Source organism: Sorex fumeus, unplaced genomic scaffold (assembly GCF_029834395.1).
Source record: "Sorex fumeus unplaced genomic scaffold, SorFum_2.1 ptg000122l, whole genome shotgun sequence".
Taxonomy (NCBI): Eukaryota; Metazoa; Chordata; class Mammalia; order Eulipotyphla; family Soricidae; genus Sorex; species Sorex fumeus.
The window spans coordinates 4090210-4111223 of record NW_026606179.1 but is presented as its reverse complement, the minus strand read 5'-3'; the positions used below and the strand labels follow the sequence as shown (position 1 = coordinate 4111223).

Below are 21014 nucleotides of genomic sequence, written 5' to 3'. Positions count from 1 at the left end.
CTCCCATATGGCCCAGCAGCCCACTTCTGGGAATATATTCTAAGGACCCAGAACTCACAGTGCAAAAACCCATCTGCACTCTGATGTTCATTGCAGCACTATTCCCAATACCCAGAACCCGGAAACATCCTAAGTTCCCTAGAACACATGACTGGTACATCTACATAATGGAACACCCTGCAGCCATTAGAAAAATGAAGTCATGAAAATTGCTCATACATGGATGGACATAGAGAGTGCCATTCTGAATGGAATGAGTTGTTGGAAGAGAGACAGATATAGAATAATCAAACTCATATGTGAGATATTTAAAAAAATAGTATGAGAAAAATACCCAAGGACAGTAGAAATGAGGGCCAGGAGGACTGGTCCACAATAGGAATGGTAGGAAGTTTGCCTCAAATTGTGGGAGAATGCCGTTTGGACAGAGAAGAGACACTAAGACAATGATCATTAGAAATGATCCCTCTGGTCAATATCTGAGTCCTGAAGGAGGTAAAATGATATTCAAAAAAAAAAAAAACTCTTGGGGTATGGTGCCGCCAGCAGGTCAGTCTGTACCTGTGAGGTGAGTGCATCAGCAGCCTGATGGCAACGTCAGACTTTTTGATACCGCAAAATTGCTGCCGTGCCTTTGGCCAGACCCCAAAAACTTGGGGCAAAGTTTACCAAGAAAGTAAATGCCCAAAAGTTAGGTATGTGGGAGATACACCCACAAATCACCTGCAGCTCAGCTATATAATTGGAGGCATGGCCTCTCTGGTTCCTGATCGAACTGCTTAATGGCCATGATCCCAGAGTCTCAGAAACGAATCTCAGAACCCAAAGGCTTTTGGCAGAAATGCGTCCTGTTCCTGCAGTAGGTTACTGGCGCTGGGCCACTCTAGGTGGGAATAGGTTTCGTGCCTTGGCCTGTTCCCCTTGACGGACTGGTGACAGCCATCCTCCAGAGGCCACTGGACAGTCAGGTGTCGGCCTGCAGTGATGAGACATACTGGACCTCACCACATGGGGGTGGAGCAGACTCTTTCTCCCCATCCCAAGGAGACCCCGAGTTGCCGCCTAAAACGGCCTCTCTGGCTCCTGATGAAGCTGATTAATAGCCATGATACTGGAGACTCAGAAATAAATCTTGAAACCCAGCGGCTTTTGGCAGAAATGCATCTGGACTGCATACAAGGTGGCCGCCGGCTCAGAGCTTATTGGAAAGCCAAGTATGAGCTGGAGGTGACGGGGCAGTCTCATGGGAAGGCGGGCAGTACCGGCTCGTCCTTCATGCCCTACCGAGGTCACGAGTTGCCCCCCACAAGCTGTTCTCTGGCATGGTCATGGCTCCAGAGGCAAAAGGACTTAATCCAGAGCCCGGAAGCTTGTGGCAGAAAAGTGAATGGATCATGCGGTGAACTACTGTGCCATGCCTCCACAGGAGGGAAAAGGTGTTGGTCTCTTTCGGCCTTCCCCCCCAGCTCCCCACCCCCGGAAGCAAGGTGGCTGCCACCTCAGAGCATATTGGAAAGCCAGGTATGAACTGGCGGTGAAGGGGCAACTGCAGTCTCATGGGAAGGGGGACAGTACCGGCTCTTCCTTCACGCCCTACCGAGGTCATGAGTTGTCCCCCACAAGCGGCTCTCTGGCATGACCATGGCTCCAGAGGCCAAAGGACTTAGTCCAGAACCCAGCAGCTTGTAGAAGAAAAGTGAATGGACCATGCGTTAAACTACGGCGCCATGCCTCCACAGGAGGGAAAGGATGTTGCTCCCTTCCGCCTTTTCCCCCCTGGCAGCACGGTGGCAGCTGCCTCAAAGCTTATAGGAAAGCCAGGTACAAGCCGGAGGTGAAGGGGCAACTGCAGTCTCATGGGAAGGGGGACAGTACCAGCACGTCTTTTACGCCCTACCGAGGTCATGAGTTATCCCCCATGAGCAGCTCTCTGGCATGGCCATAACACCAGACACACAGAAAACAATCTCGTAATTATCTGGCTCTTTGTAGGAATCCAAAATCATGGCCGAGTGACATTATATGATTCTCATAACCAGCTAGAGCAAACAAAATATTTCCCAATGCCTTCTCAGCAATTCTGATTGTTTGGAGGGAAATTCTAAACAATAATGGTGCATCTTTTGTCGAAATAATGAATGTAACCAATGTAGAGAAGAGTTAAGTAGAAATCATTTGCCTCACAGGCATTAGGAGGGGTGGGGGGGTATACTGGGGTTCTTGGTGTTGAAAAGTTGGTACTGGTGAAGGGAGAGGTGTTTGATCATTGTATGACCAAGACTTAAACCTGAAAGCTTAACAGCTTTTCCCACAGTGATCCAATAAATAAATATAAAAAGAAAAAATAAATAAATAAATTAAGGTGGAGTTCATGCCCAATTCAATCAGCTAATCAGTGGCTGAATAAATAGCAGTACTCCTAGAAAAAAAAACCCTTTGGTAACAATATTGCAACCCCCACTGTCTTATTGGAGAGGGGAGGGAGAGAGGGAAGAGGGAAAGGGAGAGAGAGACAGAGAGATAGAGAGAGATAGAGAGACAGAGGCAGAGACAGACAGACAGACAGAGAGAGGAAGTCTGCCATAGAGGCCAGCTGTAGGGGAGGGGGATGAGGGATCTGGGACATTGATTTTGGGAAATGGACACCGGTGTGTGGATGGGTGTTGGAGCATTGTATGACTGATACCGAGTCATGAACTGCTTTGTCACTGTAAATTAAGTAAGTAAAGGCCCTCCTGTTGATCATCGATTTGCTCGAGTGGGCCCAGGAACGTCTCCATTGCAGACTTTGTTGTTACTGTGTCTGGCATATTGAATACGTCACGGGGAGCTTGCCAGGCTCTGCCGTGCGGGCGAGATACTCTCGGCAGCTTGCCGGGCTCTCCAAGAGGGGCGGAGGAATCGAACTCGGGTCGGCCATGTTGGCTGCATGCAAGGCAAACGCCCTAGCACTGAGTATCTAAAAATGATTTCGTTTTCAAAAAAAAGGACTAAATAAGTCTGGAAAACTTCTTCACACCTTTCACATGATAGGCTGGATTGGGATCATGATCACGATCAAGACCATACTTTTGTCTGTCAATTGCCTCGAGCAGGCCCCAGTAACGTCTCCTTCGTCCAAGTCCTGATATTTTTTAAAAAGTGCCATATTCAAGGCTCTTTCAGGGTTAGGAGAATGAAACCCATCATTGTTACTGGTATTTGGCATATTGGGTACGGCACGAGGAGTTTGCCAGACTCTGCCGTGTGGGCAGGTTACATTTGGTAGCCTGCCAGTTTGTCCAAAGTAGGAATGAGATAATTAGATTGGATTGGGAGTGTTTATTAAAGGAGCCGTGACTGTCAGCAGACCAGCGTCCCAAAGAACTCTCTGCTTGAGGACATTCAGGGATGAGTTTATAAAGGCAAAAAAAAAGTCAAATCTTAGCAGACGTTGGACATAATGGGGCCGTATGTGTTGTGATCAATCAAAGCAAGTTTTAGAAGCAAAATTAGCCAGTTAATGGTCCGGCTGCTTCCAGTCACAAAGAAACTTTGTGGTTATGGGGAACGGTGACAGTTGAGGTCATGGTTCCAGGAGCTGAGCAGTTTGTTTGTGGGTGTGAACAGGTTATACCTGACCCTTGGAACAGTGGAGGGAGTTTCCTCTCTGCTGACGGGCTAGGAGAAAAGAGAGATATAGTCCCTTATGTCAGGAGCCAAAAGCTCGAGACTTACCATAATTGGAGCTGGAATGACAGTGCAGAAGTCCCTAGGGCATAGGACAATGCCTGTGGTCCCCCAATACATGATGCCCGGGCACCATGGTGGGAGAAGGCCCTGTGCCCACCCACCAACACCCCTTAAAAGACTTGTCATGAGCCGATTTTTAATTTTGACAAGCCCTTTGACTCACTTGTTGAGATGATCGTGTGACTTTTATCCTTCGTCTCCTGTATGTGGCCCATCACATGGATCTACCCGTGTCCAACCAGGCTTCCTTCTCTGGCTCCATCCACCCAGCTGTCAACTATTCTTGCATCTCTGCAATCAATCCACTTAATGGTTATGTGGTATCTTTTTGGCAGATTATTTAATTTCACTTGCGAATATTCTGTTGAAGATTTTTCCCTCAAGGTTTTGCAACAACATGACTTCATTTCTTGAGAAGTCCTTCCTGATTGTGCCTGAGGTAAGGTGCTTGAGGGGAGGGTCCTGTGACGACGTGGTCCTTGTTTCACTCCAACATTCTCCATCCTGTACATTCTATGTACAGATGCATAGGCCACAACCCTAAACAAAGCATTCACCGTGGAGGACTTTTCATTTTACACTTCAGTGATACTATTCTCCCAGTCTACACTAAGGAGGGAGGAAAAATCCCAAGCTTGGTAGTGTTTCTAAGGAAAACACTTACCTTAGAACATTAGAAGGTGTATTTACAGAAATGGCCACGAGAGGGCAGCCCAGGCACAGAATCGGAAATCCTCTATGCCTGCTTCTATCTCTCCAACGAATACAAAACTATTAGCACAAAAATTTATAGTCGCCCAATATTAATTGAGAGTACACTTGAGCGGGCCCAGTAATGTCTCCATTGTGAAACTTGTTACTGTGTTTGGCATTTCGAATACGTCACGGATTGCTTGACAGGCTTTGCTGTGCAGGCAGAGGAATGGAACTTGGGTTGCCCAGGTCGGCTGCGTGCAAAGCAAACACCATACCAGCTGTGCTATCGCGCCAGCCCATGGGCGAATTTCTGGAGCAACAAGTGCGTCTATCAAAAGATGAGTATATAATGGTACATTTATATAATTTCAAATGCTGTAATGTCCTTTGCAATAAAAAGGATCACATGAAATGAAATAATTTTGAAGGAAAGAGAAAAATATTGGATTATTTCACTTAAATGTGCACTTTAAGGGTATAAAATAGATTAGGAAAAACACATTTAAAACACAAACCTGTGAACACCGATCACAGCACTAAGACTACTGCGAGCAAGTGGGCAATAGGAGAAATGGCAAGGTGGAAGGTTTTATTAGTGAAACAACAAAAGATAAAGACTCAGGGGAAAGTAATAAAAGAGTTTCTGTGAAAGATTCCTAGGCTAGCTGGCCTTGCTTCTCAGGTTTCTGCCCCTATTCTCGTGGCCACATCTAACACGAAATTTTTGCCCCCTAGGGTCCCAAAGCTGAGTCACAATCAGTGCTGACTCCCTGCCCCTCACCCCAGAAGCATGTGTGTGGGTGAGGAACACGGCAAGGGCAGCTGGGAGACAGAAGGCTCCCTGGTCCCACAAATCAGAAATATACAGTTGGTGCTTCTGTCACTACATATGGTCACTGTGTGTGCTGACCCCCCACAGACAGTGGCTGAGAACCCACACACAAACGACACCTGAGCAGATACACACAACACTGCTTTCTTCCAAATGCCCATGGGGGTGCCCTCCGGGGGTCTATGGGGCACACTGGGAGGGGACATGCTCTTGGGGTTGGGACAGCTGCTGACCTGGAGGCCCCAGTCCTCAGCCTCTTCCAAATGTGTCAACCCTGTGACTGTTTCTTGATTTTCTGTACACTATGGAGCTGTGATTCCCGGGGCCTGCTGGGCCTGGGAGGGTTGGCTAGTGCCTAGAAACAGGAAACAGGAGCCTTGGATAGACAAACCAACCAATCGAGTCTGTCCCCTGCATGTTCCTGCTTTCTGGAATATTCTTCTCTGCTTTATATTACTGCAGCCCAGGTCGCTGATCCGGACGATGCCTCTGTGCCATGGAGCCTGCTGAAACTCTTCAGCCTGGCCCTTCCTAAGTCTGTTTCCGTTGCCTCAAATCTCTCTCCCAGCAAAAGACAGAGATTCCTCGCCGACACCATCCCTGCACACTCCTGCCTACTGACGAACCCCCTGGGCTCCAAGTGTGCTGGCATGCTCCCTCCCTTTAGGACACCTGCTAATGCTGACAGCTGTCTCCTGATCTGTTCAACTCACCATACCTGGAAATTAACATCCTGGATGCATTCGTGTGTATGTGTGTGTGTGAGTGTGTGTGTGTTGTAACACTGAACCACATGCACACCTGGCTCTAAGCATGACGCATCTGAGAGTAGACAGTCATGGAGTCCATAGGGCTTGGCCTGGGGGAGTTTGAGTGGGATCTAGTCTGCAGCGGGCAGGGGCAGTCTCCAGGGGTTCACCAGAATATGAAGAGGAAGGGAAAGGAGAGTGAGCTTCCCCTCCCATCCTTCATTGAGGTGGGGCTGCCTCCTAGACTCAGGACAAGAGCCCTCAGATGGCACTTGGTAACTGCAGTGAGGCGGCCAGGAGTCTGCTCCTCTCTGGTGCACTCAGAACCCAGGACACAGAGAAATGAAGAAAACCAGGGCAGGGGAAAGGCTCAACAGGCTCGAGCACATAATTCATCTGCAGAGGCCCCTGGCATTGAAGGCCCAATGAACACTGCCAGGGATAGTCCTGGGGGTCACTGTGATCCAGACTCACACAGCAGGACAAAATCTCACTGCAGTGCTCCCTGATCCCCGGAGCCTCCTTTACCACCCTCAGTGAAGCTACAGTAACAAGTCTCAGAATAAAAAACAGGGGCAGTGATCCTATGATACAAAGGTGAGAATGCCCAACACCCCTTGACTACATCCGTAGCCAGGAAAATTGCCACCTTGACTGGGGCAGACTTTGTTTTGGGTGCTGACATGGAAGTCAAGGTCTCACACATGAAAGACACATACTCTGCTCTGAGCTTCATCTGGCCCTTTCACACACCATGACATGCTCAGGGACCCTGCACAACTCCTGGGCTAAAGATGAAATCAGGGGATGGAACTATAAAACAGCAGGTAGGGCATTTTCCCAGAGCACTGCCAGGGGAAATTCCTGAGTGCAGGAATAGCCCCTGTCTGTCATCAGGTGTGACCCAGAAAAGAAAAAAATATATAAAATCAGTATATTGCTCTATGTATAGACCACCCAGAGGCATAAACCAGGGTATTCATGCCAAGGTTATTCATAATATCCCTAAATTGGAAATACCCTGGTTTTCCAGCATAAAAATAACAGCAAACAAAACAACAGAAAAAACTCAATCTGTCGTCACCCTCGCTATGGAATACTCCTTGGGAACAAAATCAATGGACCACAATAGCCCAAGCTCGAGGAAGGAACCTCTCCCTCCAGGCCTGTTGTGTGTGTGGTTGTGACTGTGGAGGCTGACAGGAAACAAGCAAGCGTATAGAATGTAGGGCGGAGAGGGTCTCTGCGGGGTCCGCGTTTCATCCAGATCCGAGGAGAGCCACAGAACACATGGATGTGACCAGCTGTCCAGCAAGTGCTACCACCGCTCAGGAGGGGAGAGGCCATGTTCAGTCAACACGGAGGCCCCCACGCATCTCCCAGGCAAGCAGCTAATGTGCTGATGTGGCTATTAGGGAGCTGGTTCCTCCTGCAGGAGGAGCTTCTTGGGGTGCTAAGGCCTCTGCCCTTGGGGCTGCAAAAATAGTACAGTGGATAAGACCCTTTGTCTTCAAGGACCCCCATCACAGCTGGTCCCCAGTGTATCATAAAGGTCTGGGCCCACACTAGGAGTGAACCCTGAGGCATAGCATAAGCTCGGAGTGCCACAGGGTGTGGTCGAAAAGAAAGAAAATAACAAGCAAAAAGAAATACTGGACCTGAGGCTGGAGAGATAGCACAGCGGGTAGAACCTTGCACGTGGCTGACATGGGGTTCGATTCCCAGCATCCCATATGGTCTCCTGTGTACCGCCAGGAGTAATTCCTGAGTGTAGAGCTAGGAGTACCTCCTATGTATGGCCAGGTATGACCCAAAAAGAAAAAAAAAGTAAAGAAATACTGGACCAGAAATGGATACTTTTTCTGTGGTCATTTGGAACACAGAAAAAAATCCTCAAGGGTTTGGTAAAAATTCTTTGACACCAACTCAAATACTATTCTCTTCCCCCAAAGAAGAGTTTTACTCTGAATGGACTCAACTCCAATTTTGATGGGACTCTGAGGAATTCTTTGGCGAACTGCTAGTTTATTCCCTTCAAAAGTGAGGGAGTGTCAAAAGTTTAAAGTCAAGAGATAGTACAGGGCTAAGGTGCTGACCTTGCATGCACCTGAGCCAGGTTTTATAGGCTGTATTAAATATGCTCCCTAAGCCCTACCATGAATAATCCTTCAGCACAGATTTAGGAGGTCTGAACAATGCCTGTTATGACCTAAAGTATGAGAGACAGAGAGAGAGAGAGAGAGAGAGAGAGAGAGAGAGAGAGAGAGAGTGATCACGTGATTATGCCAAGAGAACTTACTAGGTGGACCACATGCTTTGCATGATCAGAGGGCAGTTTCTTTTGGGATGACCACCCTAAAAACGAAGAAATGTCAAGAGAAGGCACATTCTGCTCTTTAATCACGGCATAGGGCATGTGTATAATTTTCCTTCCTTATGGTATGCTCGCCGTGACTTCTCGCTCTCTCTCTTTCTCTCTCTCTCCTCCCCTAGGAAATGCTGTAATCACCTTCTAAACTATGGATTGTTTTGGGCACAAACTTCTAAGGGTCACAGACAGTAGCATTAGTCAGTGAAATGTTGATAGTGTGGAAATCCAGTGTTGAGGAATCTCCTTCAGACTTCCCTCATTTTGAATTTTCTCAATTGTCTTTTCTGTTCCTCCAAACCAAGTCAGAGTCCCTCCAAACCAGATCAGGGTGCACACAGGTCAGGGTTCCTCCAGGTCAGGGTCCCTCCAAACCGGACAAGCGTCCCCCCAGGTCAGGGTCCCTCCAAACCAGACCACGGTCTGTCCAGGTCAGAGTTCCCCCAGGTCAGCATCCCCCCAGGTCAGGGTCTCTCTAGGTCAGGGTCCCACCAAACCAGGTCTGGGTTCCCACCTCAAACACATCATGGTCCCTTCCCCAACCAGCTTAGGGTCCCAGGAAGGTGCCAGGTGTCTCCAACCCTGCATTTAGGTTTCATTTGGGTGAGACCCCCTAATCACTGGTCTCTAAGCACCAAGGAGGACTCTCATTCTTGCAATTATTTTTATGAGAGCTACGGGTCCTTCATTCTTTTCGGAGACCTCAACCCCATATCTGGAAGGCCAGGAAGCCTCCAGAGAGGGAGAGTCACGCTGCTGTGGTTCTTGGGAACACTAAGGCCTACAGCTGCTCTCAGAGGAAACCTGGGCAGGTGGCACATGGTTCCTCCTGTTCCCACAAGCTCCAGGGCACTTTTCTCAGAGCTGAAAAAACTTCTTCAGTCCCTCAACTCCAGCTCCAACACAACAGACAAACATCAGAGTAGGATTGTAAATTATTTAATGGGTAAGAATACAGGAACGATGGGCTGAGGGTCTGCATTCGTGCCTCCGAGGGCCCTGGGGAGAATGGGAAGGATTTGGTGCCCAGCAGGTGGTATCTGGGTGGGACACGGGCTCCCTGTGAGACAAGGTGATGGGGGACCAGGAGGTTCGGCAGAGGGGGTTTGTCCTTGGAATCATTCACTGTCAGCCTGTTTTCACAAGTCGTTCTGGACACAGAGGCAGGGCACACAGCACCTCAGGGCTCTCATGAAGTGGCCCATTCTGGGAGACTGTCTCCTTAGGAATAAGTGCCTGGGACTCCTGATCTTCCAATAGAAGTTTAGGAAAATGCGGGGGCGGCCAGACTGAGTGTGTTGAGTGTCAACTGCTTGAGGAGACTGGCTGAGGGCACATGGCTCTGGATGCTGCTGCCCATTGAGAGTCCTGGCCTCTGAGTGGCAGGGAGCAGGGACGGCACCCACGGGAGGGGCCGTGTTCTGGGAGGCATCTGCAGCCATGGCCAGGGACATGCCCTGCTCCCTGCACCTCCCCTGCTGCCTCTGCCATGTGAGACACTGGGCTCATTCTCTGTGTCCACACTAGCAATCTGGGGGGCCACCCTTCGTCTCCTGGAAGGTGCTGGGGGATAATATAACCCCCTGCGATGTGGAGGACCAGAGGCACACACAGGGAAGGGACAGAGATCTGCGGTGTGGCCAAGGGTCTCAGAGGGAGGGAGGGGTTGGGGCCCAGACAATAGCGTGGAGTACTTCAGGAGATTTCTCCTTCTCTGCACTCCCAGGAGAGCTGCGAGAGGAGGGATGAGTAGAAGGAGGGGGGCCGAGAGGAGGTGGTGGAGCAGAAGTACAGAGGGCCTTCTGCCAGGCTCTTGTGGTGGGCCAGGATGATGCAGTGGCGAAGGGAACTGCAGGTCGCAGAGTGGGGTGAGGGCCAGACCCGGGATCCTGGAGCGAGTGGAGAGGACAGTGCAGGGCAGAGGAACACACGTTGGCTTTCCTGGATGGGCTGCAGAGGCAACAGGGCCTGGACGGCCCATCGGGATCATGGATGGCGGGAAAGAGCCAGATGTAGCAGCATGGTGGGGACTGCTGGAGGAGCCGGGATGGCCTTGTCCCTGCAGACCCTGCAGGAAGGGCTGATGCACAGCAGGTGCTCCCAATGTGGGTCCTTGCAGTATGCCTCCAGGGGGCTGCTGAAGGCAGGGAACAGAGGGCCTTGGAGAGGGCAGAGTGAGGACCAGAAGCCAGTCACATGGGAGAGGTTCTGAAGTCTGTCCCCTACTCTGTTATCACCCTCAGGGCTTCCTGTCCTCTCTATCCCCTCCCCCAAGGCCTTCCTATTAACCCTGTTCCTCTGGCTCCCCTCCCCAGGCAGACCTGGGCAGCCCTCCTGATGCTGGGTCTGGAAGGATGGCGAACACATACCGTTGTAAATTCCGGATAGATTGTATTTGCTGCAGCTCAGCCAGGCTGAAGTGGTACCTCGCACCTAGGAACCAGGGAGAGTGGCTTTTATTAGTGAAGGTGTCACAGTGGCACCTTCATAGGGCCATGGAAGGCACACAGGCATGCTCTTTTCTGTGAGCTTCAACAGCTGACGAGGAGCAGCAAAGGGCAAAAGACTCTCAGAGGCCTGTGGCTTCTGTCAGAGCCCTTTAGATCCATGGTCTCTGGGGAGGCTCCGAGCTCAGCAGGAGGAAGGGGAGGAAGGAGGGGCCACTGTGGGTGAGCTCAGATGGAAAAGGCAGAGACTCACCTCTCAGGATCGAGACCCTCCTGCTTTTCCTAGCTCTCTTGCGCCTCTGAGGAGTGAAAGAATCAGTGATCATTTGGGATCCACTTTTGGACTCCCCTCTCTGAAGCTCTGATGTCCACACATGACCCATAGGAGTCTCACAGGAACAGAGAGGTGAGTTTCTCCCGCAAATCCATCCTAAAATGTCATGAAATGCTTTGTTTTTAGTTTTGATTTTGTGTTTCCAAGTTTTCTCCACAGAACGACACAGCATTTCGATGTTGATAGCTGGCCCCTGTTCAGGGACGTCAGGCAGGGATGTACTTCCTGTGCTCCTTCCCACAGGACCCCAAGTTCTGGGGAAGGGCTCCCCCACTCCACTCTCCTGAAGGGCTGACAGGAGGATGAGTTTGTCTCCCTCCCAACCAGGGAAGTCGTGGTAGGACTTTTCTGTTCGAAGAGACCTTAAAGTCTCAATGGAAGCTGGCTCTAGTATGATGGCACTAGTTAGGATTTTAGTAATGGGGACCTGTCACCCCACACCGTCTGTGAAGTTCAGGTAATTCTCTCTTCAATGAACCCCTTCCCAACCAGTCTGTCCTCCTTGGCAACTAGGCCCTACTTTCTCCTAGATGACCCAATCTATTGATGCGCTAAACCAAACAAATTCATGTTTCAACTTCATGTGTGTGAGAAGTAATAGAAATCACCACCACCCACCAAATGGCTCAAGCACTGGCCCCGGCTCCTACCTTTTGGTCAACTTTTTCCTTACAGAAGGCCATGAAGGATGCTGTTTCCAGGCAAACAATGAAAAGGGAGAGCACCCCTAACACCCCAGGAAAAGGGGGGTGGGATTGCTACTGATCAGCTTTTAGCCTAAGCCCCATAGAGTATCAGTCCGGGGTGTCATCACAACCATCAGAGTCCATATACCGAACTCCATGATCCTGACCACAAGCTGCCTATGGCAACTGAGCGTGAGCGGGTGGCTCTGCCTTATATAGGGCCGCCTGCATCACAAAGGGGGAAGAGTTCATTAGGGTTCCAGAGGGGTGTGAAGTCCTATGTCCACTGTCTCCCCCCACCTCACTTGGCCTTCCCTTCCTGGGCCCTCTCTGTCTCCTCTGCTCTAACTGCCTTCCTACTTTCCACCCCATACCCCGCCCCCGCCGTCATCCTGCCCTGTGCTTTATCTGCAGAAAGGGTCCTGCTTGTTCTCTCTCAAACCCTGCTCTTCCCTGGGTCCTCTTGAGTCTCTGGGAATAACCTTGACTCTTCTCTTGAAAATGCATTTCTTGTCTGAAATCCCACCAGCAAAAAATTTTTTTTCAGGATCTAGATCATTTATTTGTATTGTAACAACAAAAAGTTTTTTTTAAATTTTTATCAAGTAGTGCACAATATTTGATTTCATTTAATAATTGAACACCAATTCCACCAACATTACACCTTCGCACCACCATTTTTTGATATTTCCATCCCACACTCCAACCTCTGTCCCAAAGCAGACCCAAATAATTTATTTTGTATTATTTGTTATGAATACACCACTGAAAATGCTCCAGACAACTTTCCTTAGAGGAGTGTGTGGAAGATTGTTGTATTTCACCCTGGAGCCAGCTGTTATGCCCTTCTCTAAGAGATTACTGTTATGTTGTTAAGGGTTGAACTTGATGTGCATATATATATATATATATATATATATATATATATATGTAAAAATATCTTTCCCTCTAAGATTCATTGCCTTATTCTTTAAACCACGTGGTGTGCTACTCTTGGAGTATGAGTGGTGTGAGTTATGGTGATGTCCAGAAATAGGTTCACTCGTGGATGGGTCTCAGCACGAATGTGTGCAGAGCATATATGAGCATGACGTCATTTGAGTTCTGGAGTTTTTAGGCTATTGAGGCTTGTTCCCTTGGGGTGGTGAGGGGCCTCACCTGCCCCCTTTCAGTGTTCCCCACAAGAATCAGCCTGGCAAGGGTTCCAATGGCATGGCTTATGCGAGTAATTTTATGCTCTCTTCCATAGAAAAGGGCAATGAGTCTCTGGAGCATGACTGTTGATGAGATAATCTCCACCGTAAATTTGTACACTACTTCATTACGATCATCACGACCATCCTTTTATTTGTTGATTGCCTCGAGCAGGCCCCAGTAACGTCTCCTTTGTTCTAGCCCTGAGATTTTCAAAAAAGTGCCATACTCAAGGCTCTTTCAGACTTAGGAGAATGAGACCCATCATTGTTACTGGTATTTGGCATATTGGGTACGCCACGGGGAGTAGGCCAGACTCTGTCGTATGGGCAGGTTACATTCGGTAGCCTGCCAGTTTGTCCACTGCAGGCTGCGGAGCACCGTTAGGGCGGCTTGGCGCCCCGCCCGCCTGGCACCTGGAGGAGTGGTGAGTCCCCGCCGCCACTGCTCAAGTCTCGCTGGTGCTCTGCTGTCAGCGGACTCCAGAGCCGCTGTGAGCATCGCTGAGCCCCGACGAGGGAAGGATGGACAGTGCTGCGCCAGCCAGAGTTGCATGGAGACCTTGGACCGTGTAGGGTGCTTCACCCCGCGTGGAAACGCTTACCAATGCTTTCTCATTTGGCCCCAGACTCCAGTTTGGGAGCAATCTTGTAGCTGGATTCCCCTAAGAGGAGACGTTCCGAAGCGCTAAAAAGAAAGCATTTCAATTTGGAACATTTATTTACAGCTGGAAATGGGGAATGGACTGTCAGACCAGACTTCTATCCTGTCCAGCCTGCCTTCATTTCAGTCCTTCCACATTGTTATTCTGGGTTTGGACTTTGCTGGGAAGACAACTGTATTATACAGGCTGCAATTCAATGAGTTTGTAAATACCATACCTACCAAAGGATTTAACACTGAAATAATTAAGGTAACTTTGGGAAATTCTAAAACTGTCACTTTCCACTTCTGGGATGTAGGTGGTCAGGAGAAATTATGGCCACTGTGGAAGTCATATACCAGATGCACAGATGGCATTGTGTTTGTCGTGGACTCTGTTGATGTTGAAAGAATGGAAGAAGCCAAAACTGAACTTCATAAAATAACCAGGATATCAGAAAATCAAGGAGTACGCATGCTTATAGTTGCTAAAAAACAAGATTTGAGGAACTTGTTGTCTCTGACATTACTTCACATTCTTTATTCCTAGGGAATGCTTTCTGGCCAACATGAAGCCAAGTCTCACTTAAAGGTCTCCCACGCTTAGGTGTGTGAATGGGAAAGACCGTCTTAGACTTTGGTTTCAGTGCAGTCCAAGCACTAGCGCTAAATCAATTAAATGGCCAAGTCATCTTTTAGTATTTTCTAATTGAACAGGAAAATAAAAACAAGCAAGCTTCTCGCTGCCATGGAGCATATCAGTTGCTCTCTTTTCTCAAATTCACTGATGCTTAAAAGTGAAACTTTTAGTTCACACTATATTCAGGTAAACACACACACAAACACACACAGACACACACAGAGGGCGGGGCGGGGGGGAGAGAAGGGAGAGATTGTTCCTTCAGCAAATACAGCAGCTTCAGTTCCAAAACAAAAGACTTCCTCCCATTTTGCCAAAGTTTGCTTTGAAATTTTGATGAATAGGGATGGTTGCTCCCTAAACCGAGACCCAAGTCCTCCTCATTATCCAGGAGTGCTTGGGTGGGCAGGCTTGGAGCCCATACACAGGGTGCCTGACAGTCAGCTATTCCTGGGATCACACTCAGGTCTGCATGTACTCTGCCTGTTCTCTGCCACTTGACTTCCTTTGTAGTCCAACAAAGATAATCTTGACAGATATAGTAGTTAGTTAAATTTTTCCCATATTTATTACTAATTTAAAAAAAAACTTAGTGTGTTTTAATTTTACTTTTTGCTTGGGGCATACACTGCTTGGTGCTCTGGTACCTGGCTCTGGTTCAGCAATCACTCCTGGCAGTGTTCAGGAGACCATAGGGTATACTTCGTGTCGAATCTGGATTTGCCCTGTGCAAGGCAATCGCCTTGTCCACTGTATTATCTCTCTAGTCCCTGATTTTTTAAAATTTGAGTAAGGAGTTATTTTAGTGATGCTTGAAGGCTGCTTTGGGTAATTGATAGGGAGCTTCGTCATCAGTGTTTGCAGGACCACATGGTGATATGGATTGAACCAGAGACTTTTTCATGTGCTTAGCTTATTTGAGTATTTTCTGTCCCTAATATGTACTGTGCCACAGCACATGTGACTAGTCGAACGATAACCCAGATAAGGCATGACTTCTGCAAAGACTGGGGTAGGGAGGACTGTATGAAGCATACACTGACTCTACTGCAAAGCACATTTGCTTTTACAATATGCAGTGAACACTTTGTGGGATAGCCAAGGGTTCCAAGTTGAGCGGGCTATGCTGTTATTCTGTTTTGCAGCTGCATATGTGGGCAGTTCCTTGAACTTTCTCAGCAAAACAGGACAGGAATGAGAATGTGGCTACAGGCCTGGCCAAGGAGGATCAGGTGCAGCCTTCCCTTCGGCTCCCTTAACAGAGTCAACTGCCAGGGCATGGCACTCACACATGCCAACTTTTCCCCTGCTCATTCCATTCCCAGGGAAAACAAGCAGGGGCTACCTAGGCCAGTCCCCAACAGTATTGCACCCCTAAAAATGAATTAAAGTGGGCTACATTCCCACCCCAACTTTTTAACATTTGGAATTGATTTGAGGAGCTGTAGATGCCCTCTTAAATGAATTATTTCATGCCAGGATAGAAAAAGTATAGGAAGAAGAAACAAAACTTTTGGGTGAGGCTGGGACTATTCCATGGACCACCGTTGCTTATACTTAAAAGGGAAGTGGAACTTAATCACTTAATCACTTAACTTCCCTTTAGTCGTCGATTTGCTCGAGCGGGCGCCAGTAACGTCTCCATTTGTTCCTGTCGCGTGCTAGTGTAGCCCAATGGCATCTCTTCGCTCTGGGAACATGGAGGGCCTCAATCCGATCGTTCATGATCTTTACAAAGAAGTCTGACCATCTGGTAGGTGGGCGGCCACGCGGTCTCTTGACATCCCGTGGAATCCAATCAGTAACAGCTCTAGTCCAACGGTCGTCTTTAAATCTCATTACGTGACCAGCCCACCTGATTTTCGACGCCTTGGCATATGAGACAGCGTCCCTGATCCTTGATCGTCGACGGATGTCAGAACTCCGGATTCGTTCTCTCATTTGAGTGAAACGTGATATTCCAAGCATAGCTCTTTCTATTCTTCTTTGGGAGACCTGAATGTCGTTCTCATCTTGTTTGCGTAGGGCCCAGGTCTCTGAGGCATATGTTAATGCAGGAAGAACAGTGGAATCAAAGAGATGTGCCCGGAGCCGGAGGTTCTTCGTCCTCTTAGCTATTTCTTCGACTTTCTTGAAGGCGTTCCAAGCCGCTCTCTTCCTCCTGCGCAGCTCGGGTGCCAGGTCATTTCTCATGTTGACCTCTCGACCTAGGTACACATAGCTGTTGCATTCGGAGATGGTCGTTCCATTGAGAGCGAATGGGGCGTCAGGAACAAGGCTGTTTCTCATAAACATTGTCTTCGTAAGATTCAGCTGTAGTCCTACCTTTCCACACTCACGGTCAAAGTCGGCCAGCATTTGTGCCGCTTGGCTGATGTTTGGTGTTATTAAAACAATGTCATCAGCAAAGCGGAGGTGGTGTAATTGCCGACCATCTATCTTCACTCCCATTCCTTCCCATTCCAGTCGTCGCATGATGTTCTCGAGGGTGGCACTGAAGAGTTTCGGTGAAATGGTATCACCCTGCCGCACCCCTCTCTTGACATCAACGATCACTTCTTTGTAGAATGGTGAGATCCTGGTAGTGAATCCGCAATACAGCTCACGGAGGATCCTGATGTATTGGGCTTGAATGCCCTGATTGGCTAGGGCTTCAATGACCGCTTCCGTCTCAACAGAATCAAAGGCCTTCTTTAAATCAATGAACGTTAAGCAGAGCGGCATCTTGAACTCCCGAGAAACCTCAATGAGTTTGGTTACCGTGTGGATATGGTCGATGGTGCTGAATCCTTTGCGGAACCCTGCTTGCTCGCATGGTTGTCCTTCATCTAGTGTTCTGCCAATCCTATTCAGGATGACTCGAGTGAACAGCTTGTAGATGACAGACAATAGGCAGATCCGGCGATAGTTGCCAATGTCATGGATGTCTCCCTTCTTGAACAGTAGTATGGTCCTGCTGGTTTTCCATTGGGACGGAACCTTGCATTCAGACAGGTAGCGAGTGAAGAACCGAGCCAGTGTATTGATGAGTACTGACGGCAGGTTCTTCAGGTGTTCAGGTCTGACCTTGTCTGGGCCGGGTGCTGTTTGCTTCTTTACCAACGAAATGGCGTGTCGGATTTCGGAAGGGAGAACGTTACGAACGACATACCCATCCTGTGGAATTTGGTATGTCGGCAAGTGGACATGGCTATCGAAGAGATTTGAGTAGAAGTCATGGATAATCTTCTCCATTGCCGTTCTGGAGGATGTGATGGATCCATCAGGACGTCGGAGGGCAGTCATCTTGGTCTTATATACTTAAAAGGGAAGTGGAACTAAACATGTCCAATCTGCAGCTGAGGCTGTCAGATCCCTTCTTTATGTCAGCAGAATTGGCCAGGCTGAGGATATATGTTCACATATCACCCGGGGATATGCCTGGTTGGTTCTCCTCCCAGAATGGGTGTTTCACAAAGTGATTGGAAGATCTCATCTAAACTTGATGCCATTGTCCTTTTTTTCACCATCTTATTTCTTTGTGGTGGGGAGAGGCAGGTATGGGGCGGGGTTTCCATACGGGTGTGTGGTTTCTTTTAACATTAGAAAAACCTGCAAAGTATAGACCAAAATATTGACTGCCTTATTATCCTTTGGTTACTTGTTGATGTTATATATTTATGTATAATCCTCTTCATTCTCTCTTTTTTTTCAGCATGTTTACTGAGGTACAAGATGTATAATAGCATTGATAATCATTTTCACGAACACATAACACCAATACCATACCCATCAAACCCTGCGCCCTAATTTTCTGTGATGAGTAAGTCAACCAAAACCAATGGGAAGTGTGAAGCATCAGGGGTTCTGCCATGCCGTGATCCCATAATCTAGACCCAAAGAATATACAGGGTAACGGATTTGAGGAATTTGATGAGAGAAGAACTAAATATTAGGTTAGACTGAATTTATTTCAGTGGGAGAACTTATCAGAGATCTAGAAACAGAGCATACTGGAGTATAAATCATTTACTTGGTAAGAGAATACTTTCATAAAGATGACTAGATTCCTATGCCTGCTTCTCCTAACTCATTGGATATAAAGCAAACATGTGTGTCGTACACATAAACATAAGGCCCTGAACTAAAATTGATATTCAGAAATTACTTGATAACACAGCTTGGAGAAAAGAATGCAAGACAGGGGCTGGAGCGATAGTACACCGGGTAGTGTGTTTGCCTAGCACGTGGCCAATGTGGGTTTGATTCCCAGCATCCCATATGGTCCCCTGAGCACCGCCAGCAGTAATCCCTGAGTGCAAATCCAGGTGGAAACCAGTGTGCATTGCCAAATGTGAAAAAAAAAGCATGTAAAGACACATATGTATACCAACTACAATAATTTCACGTTCCAGTTAGTACTTGCAGACAAGTTTCAGTGGTTAGTATTTTCACTGAGTTTGAAAGAGCAGGCTGGAGTCATTTGGAATAGTACTAAGGAGAAGGAAATGCTGGCTCCGAAGATAAATTACTGCGCAGAGGCCCTTTGCCTAGCACACAACCAATCCAGGTTCGAGGTCTGGCATCCCACATGATCCCTGAGCACTACGAGGAGTGATCCCTGAGTGCACTGTCAGGACTCAGCCTTGAGCATGGCCAGGGTGACCCTTCCCCCCAAAAGAGGGCAAAAATAAATAAATACGTAAACTTCTTTTCCTGTTCAATTTGAAAACACTAAAAGATGTCTTGACCATTTAATTGACTTAGCACTCACCTTGAAGGTGGACTAAGACCAAAATCTAAGATGCTCTTTCCCATTCACACACCTAGGTTTAGGAGACCTTTAAGTGCCTGCCAGAAAGCGTTCCCTAGGAAGCAAGAATGTGAAGTAACATTCACCCCTGAGTGTCAAATCCAACATTTATGGTGGTGATAATCTAAACAACAACTGTGATTTAGAGACTCACTGTCCTTTTCTCTTGAAAAAGAATATAAAACAACTCGCCACAGCAGGTAGGGCGTTTGCATTGCACAAAGCTGGCCCGGGTTCGATTCCCAGCATCTCATATGTTCTCCCAAACACTGCCAGGAGTAATTCCTGAGTGCAAAGCCAGGAATAACCCCTGTGCATTGCGGGTGTGACCCCAAAAGCAAAACAACAACAACAAAAACACCCGACTTGCCATAGGTGGGCCACTGAAATCTCGAAGCAGGCTGTTTCTGTCAAGGAAGACTGAAGGGGGCAGGAGAGGCCCCTCACCACACCAAGGTACCCAACCTCGAAACCCAAAGCCTCAAGAACTCAACTGCTACCATGCTCATGTCTGCTCTGCACACTCTCGGGCCGAACCCATCCATGAGTGAGCCTATTCCTGGACATTACCATACCTCACACCACTCATACTCCAAGAGTAGCACACCACAAGGTTTAAAGAAAAAGGCAACGAATCTTAGAGGGAAGTATATTTTTAAAGGTATATATAAACACACCAGGGTCAACCCTTAACAACATAACTGTAATCTGTTAGAGAAGAGCATAACAGCTGGCTCCAGGGTGAAATACAAAAATCTTCAACACACTCCTCTAAGGAAAGTTGTCTGGAGCATTATCAGTGGATTATTCATGAGAAATAATACAAAATAAATTATTTGGTTCTGCTTTGGGGCAGAGGTTGGGTGTGGGATGAAAATATCCAAAAAATGGTGGTGCCAGGGTATAATGCTGGTGGGATTGGTGGTCGATTATTAAATGAAATCAAATATTGTTTACAACTTGATAAAAATTTTTTAAAAGTTTTGGTTTTACAATAAAAAACAAATAATCTAGTTCCTGAAAAAATTTTTTTTTAATGATAGGATTTCAGACAAGAAATGCGTTTGAAAGAGCAAAGTCAAGGTTGTTCCCAGAGAGTCAAGAGGACCCAGGGAAGAGTAGGGTTCCAGAGAGAACAAGCAGGACCCTTCCTGGGGATAAAGCAGAGGGCAGGATGAAGGCGGGTGCGGGGTGTGGGGAGGAAAATAGGAAGGCAGTTAGAGCAGAGGGGCCAAAGAAAGGGCCCAGGAAGGGAAGGCCAAGTGGGGTGGGGGGAGACGGTGGACACAGGACTTCACACCCCTCTGGAACCCTAATGGACTCTTCCCCCTTTGTGATGCAGGCAGCCCTATACAAGGCAGAGCCACCCGCTCAGGCTCAGTTGCCATAGGCAGCTTGTGGTCAGGATCATGGAGTTCGGTATATGGACTCTGATGGTTCTGATGACACCCCGGACTGAGACTCTATGGGGCTTAGGCTCAAAGCTGATCAGTAGCGATCCCACCCCCCTTATCCTGGGGGTGTTAGGGGTGCTCTTCCTTTTCATTGTTTGCCTGGAAACAGCATCCTTCGTGGCCTTCTGTAAGAAAAAAGTTGACCAAAAGGTAGGAGCCGGGCCAGTGCTTGAGCCATTTGGTGGGTGGTGGTGATTTCTATTCCTTCTGACACACATGAATTTGAAACATGAATTTGTTTGGTTTAGAGCATCAGCAGATGGGTCATCTAGGAGAAAGTAGGGCCTAGTTGCCAAGGACAGACTGGGTGGGAAGGGATTCTTTGAAGAGAGAATTGCCTGAACTTCATAGACGTTCGGGTGGGGTGACAAGTTCCCATCACTAAAATCCCAACTAGTGCCATCATACTAGAGCCAGCTTCCATTGAGTCGTTAAGGTCCCTTCAGAC

At 48.0% G+C, this 21014-nt stretch overlaps 1 protein-coding gene across 1 annotated transcript; it reads left to right on the top strand.

Moving 5' to 3' along the window:
• Positions 1–13771: 13771 nt before the first annotated feature.
• Positions 13772–14230, top strand: LOC130044431 (ADP-ribosylation factor-like protein 4A). The gene has a single exon (XM_056137160.1). The coding sequence runs from the start codon at positions 13772–13774 to the stop codon at positions 14228–14230; it is 459 nt and encodes a 152-aa protein (XP_055993135.1).
• Positions 14231–21014: the final 6784 nt, after the last annotated feature.

Excerpts from the sequence above, each read along its gene's own strand:
- LOC130044431 (XM_056137160.1), top strand. The coding sequence starts at position 13,772 with ATGGGGAATGGACTGTCAGACCAGACTTCTATCCTGTCCAGCCTGCCT.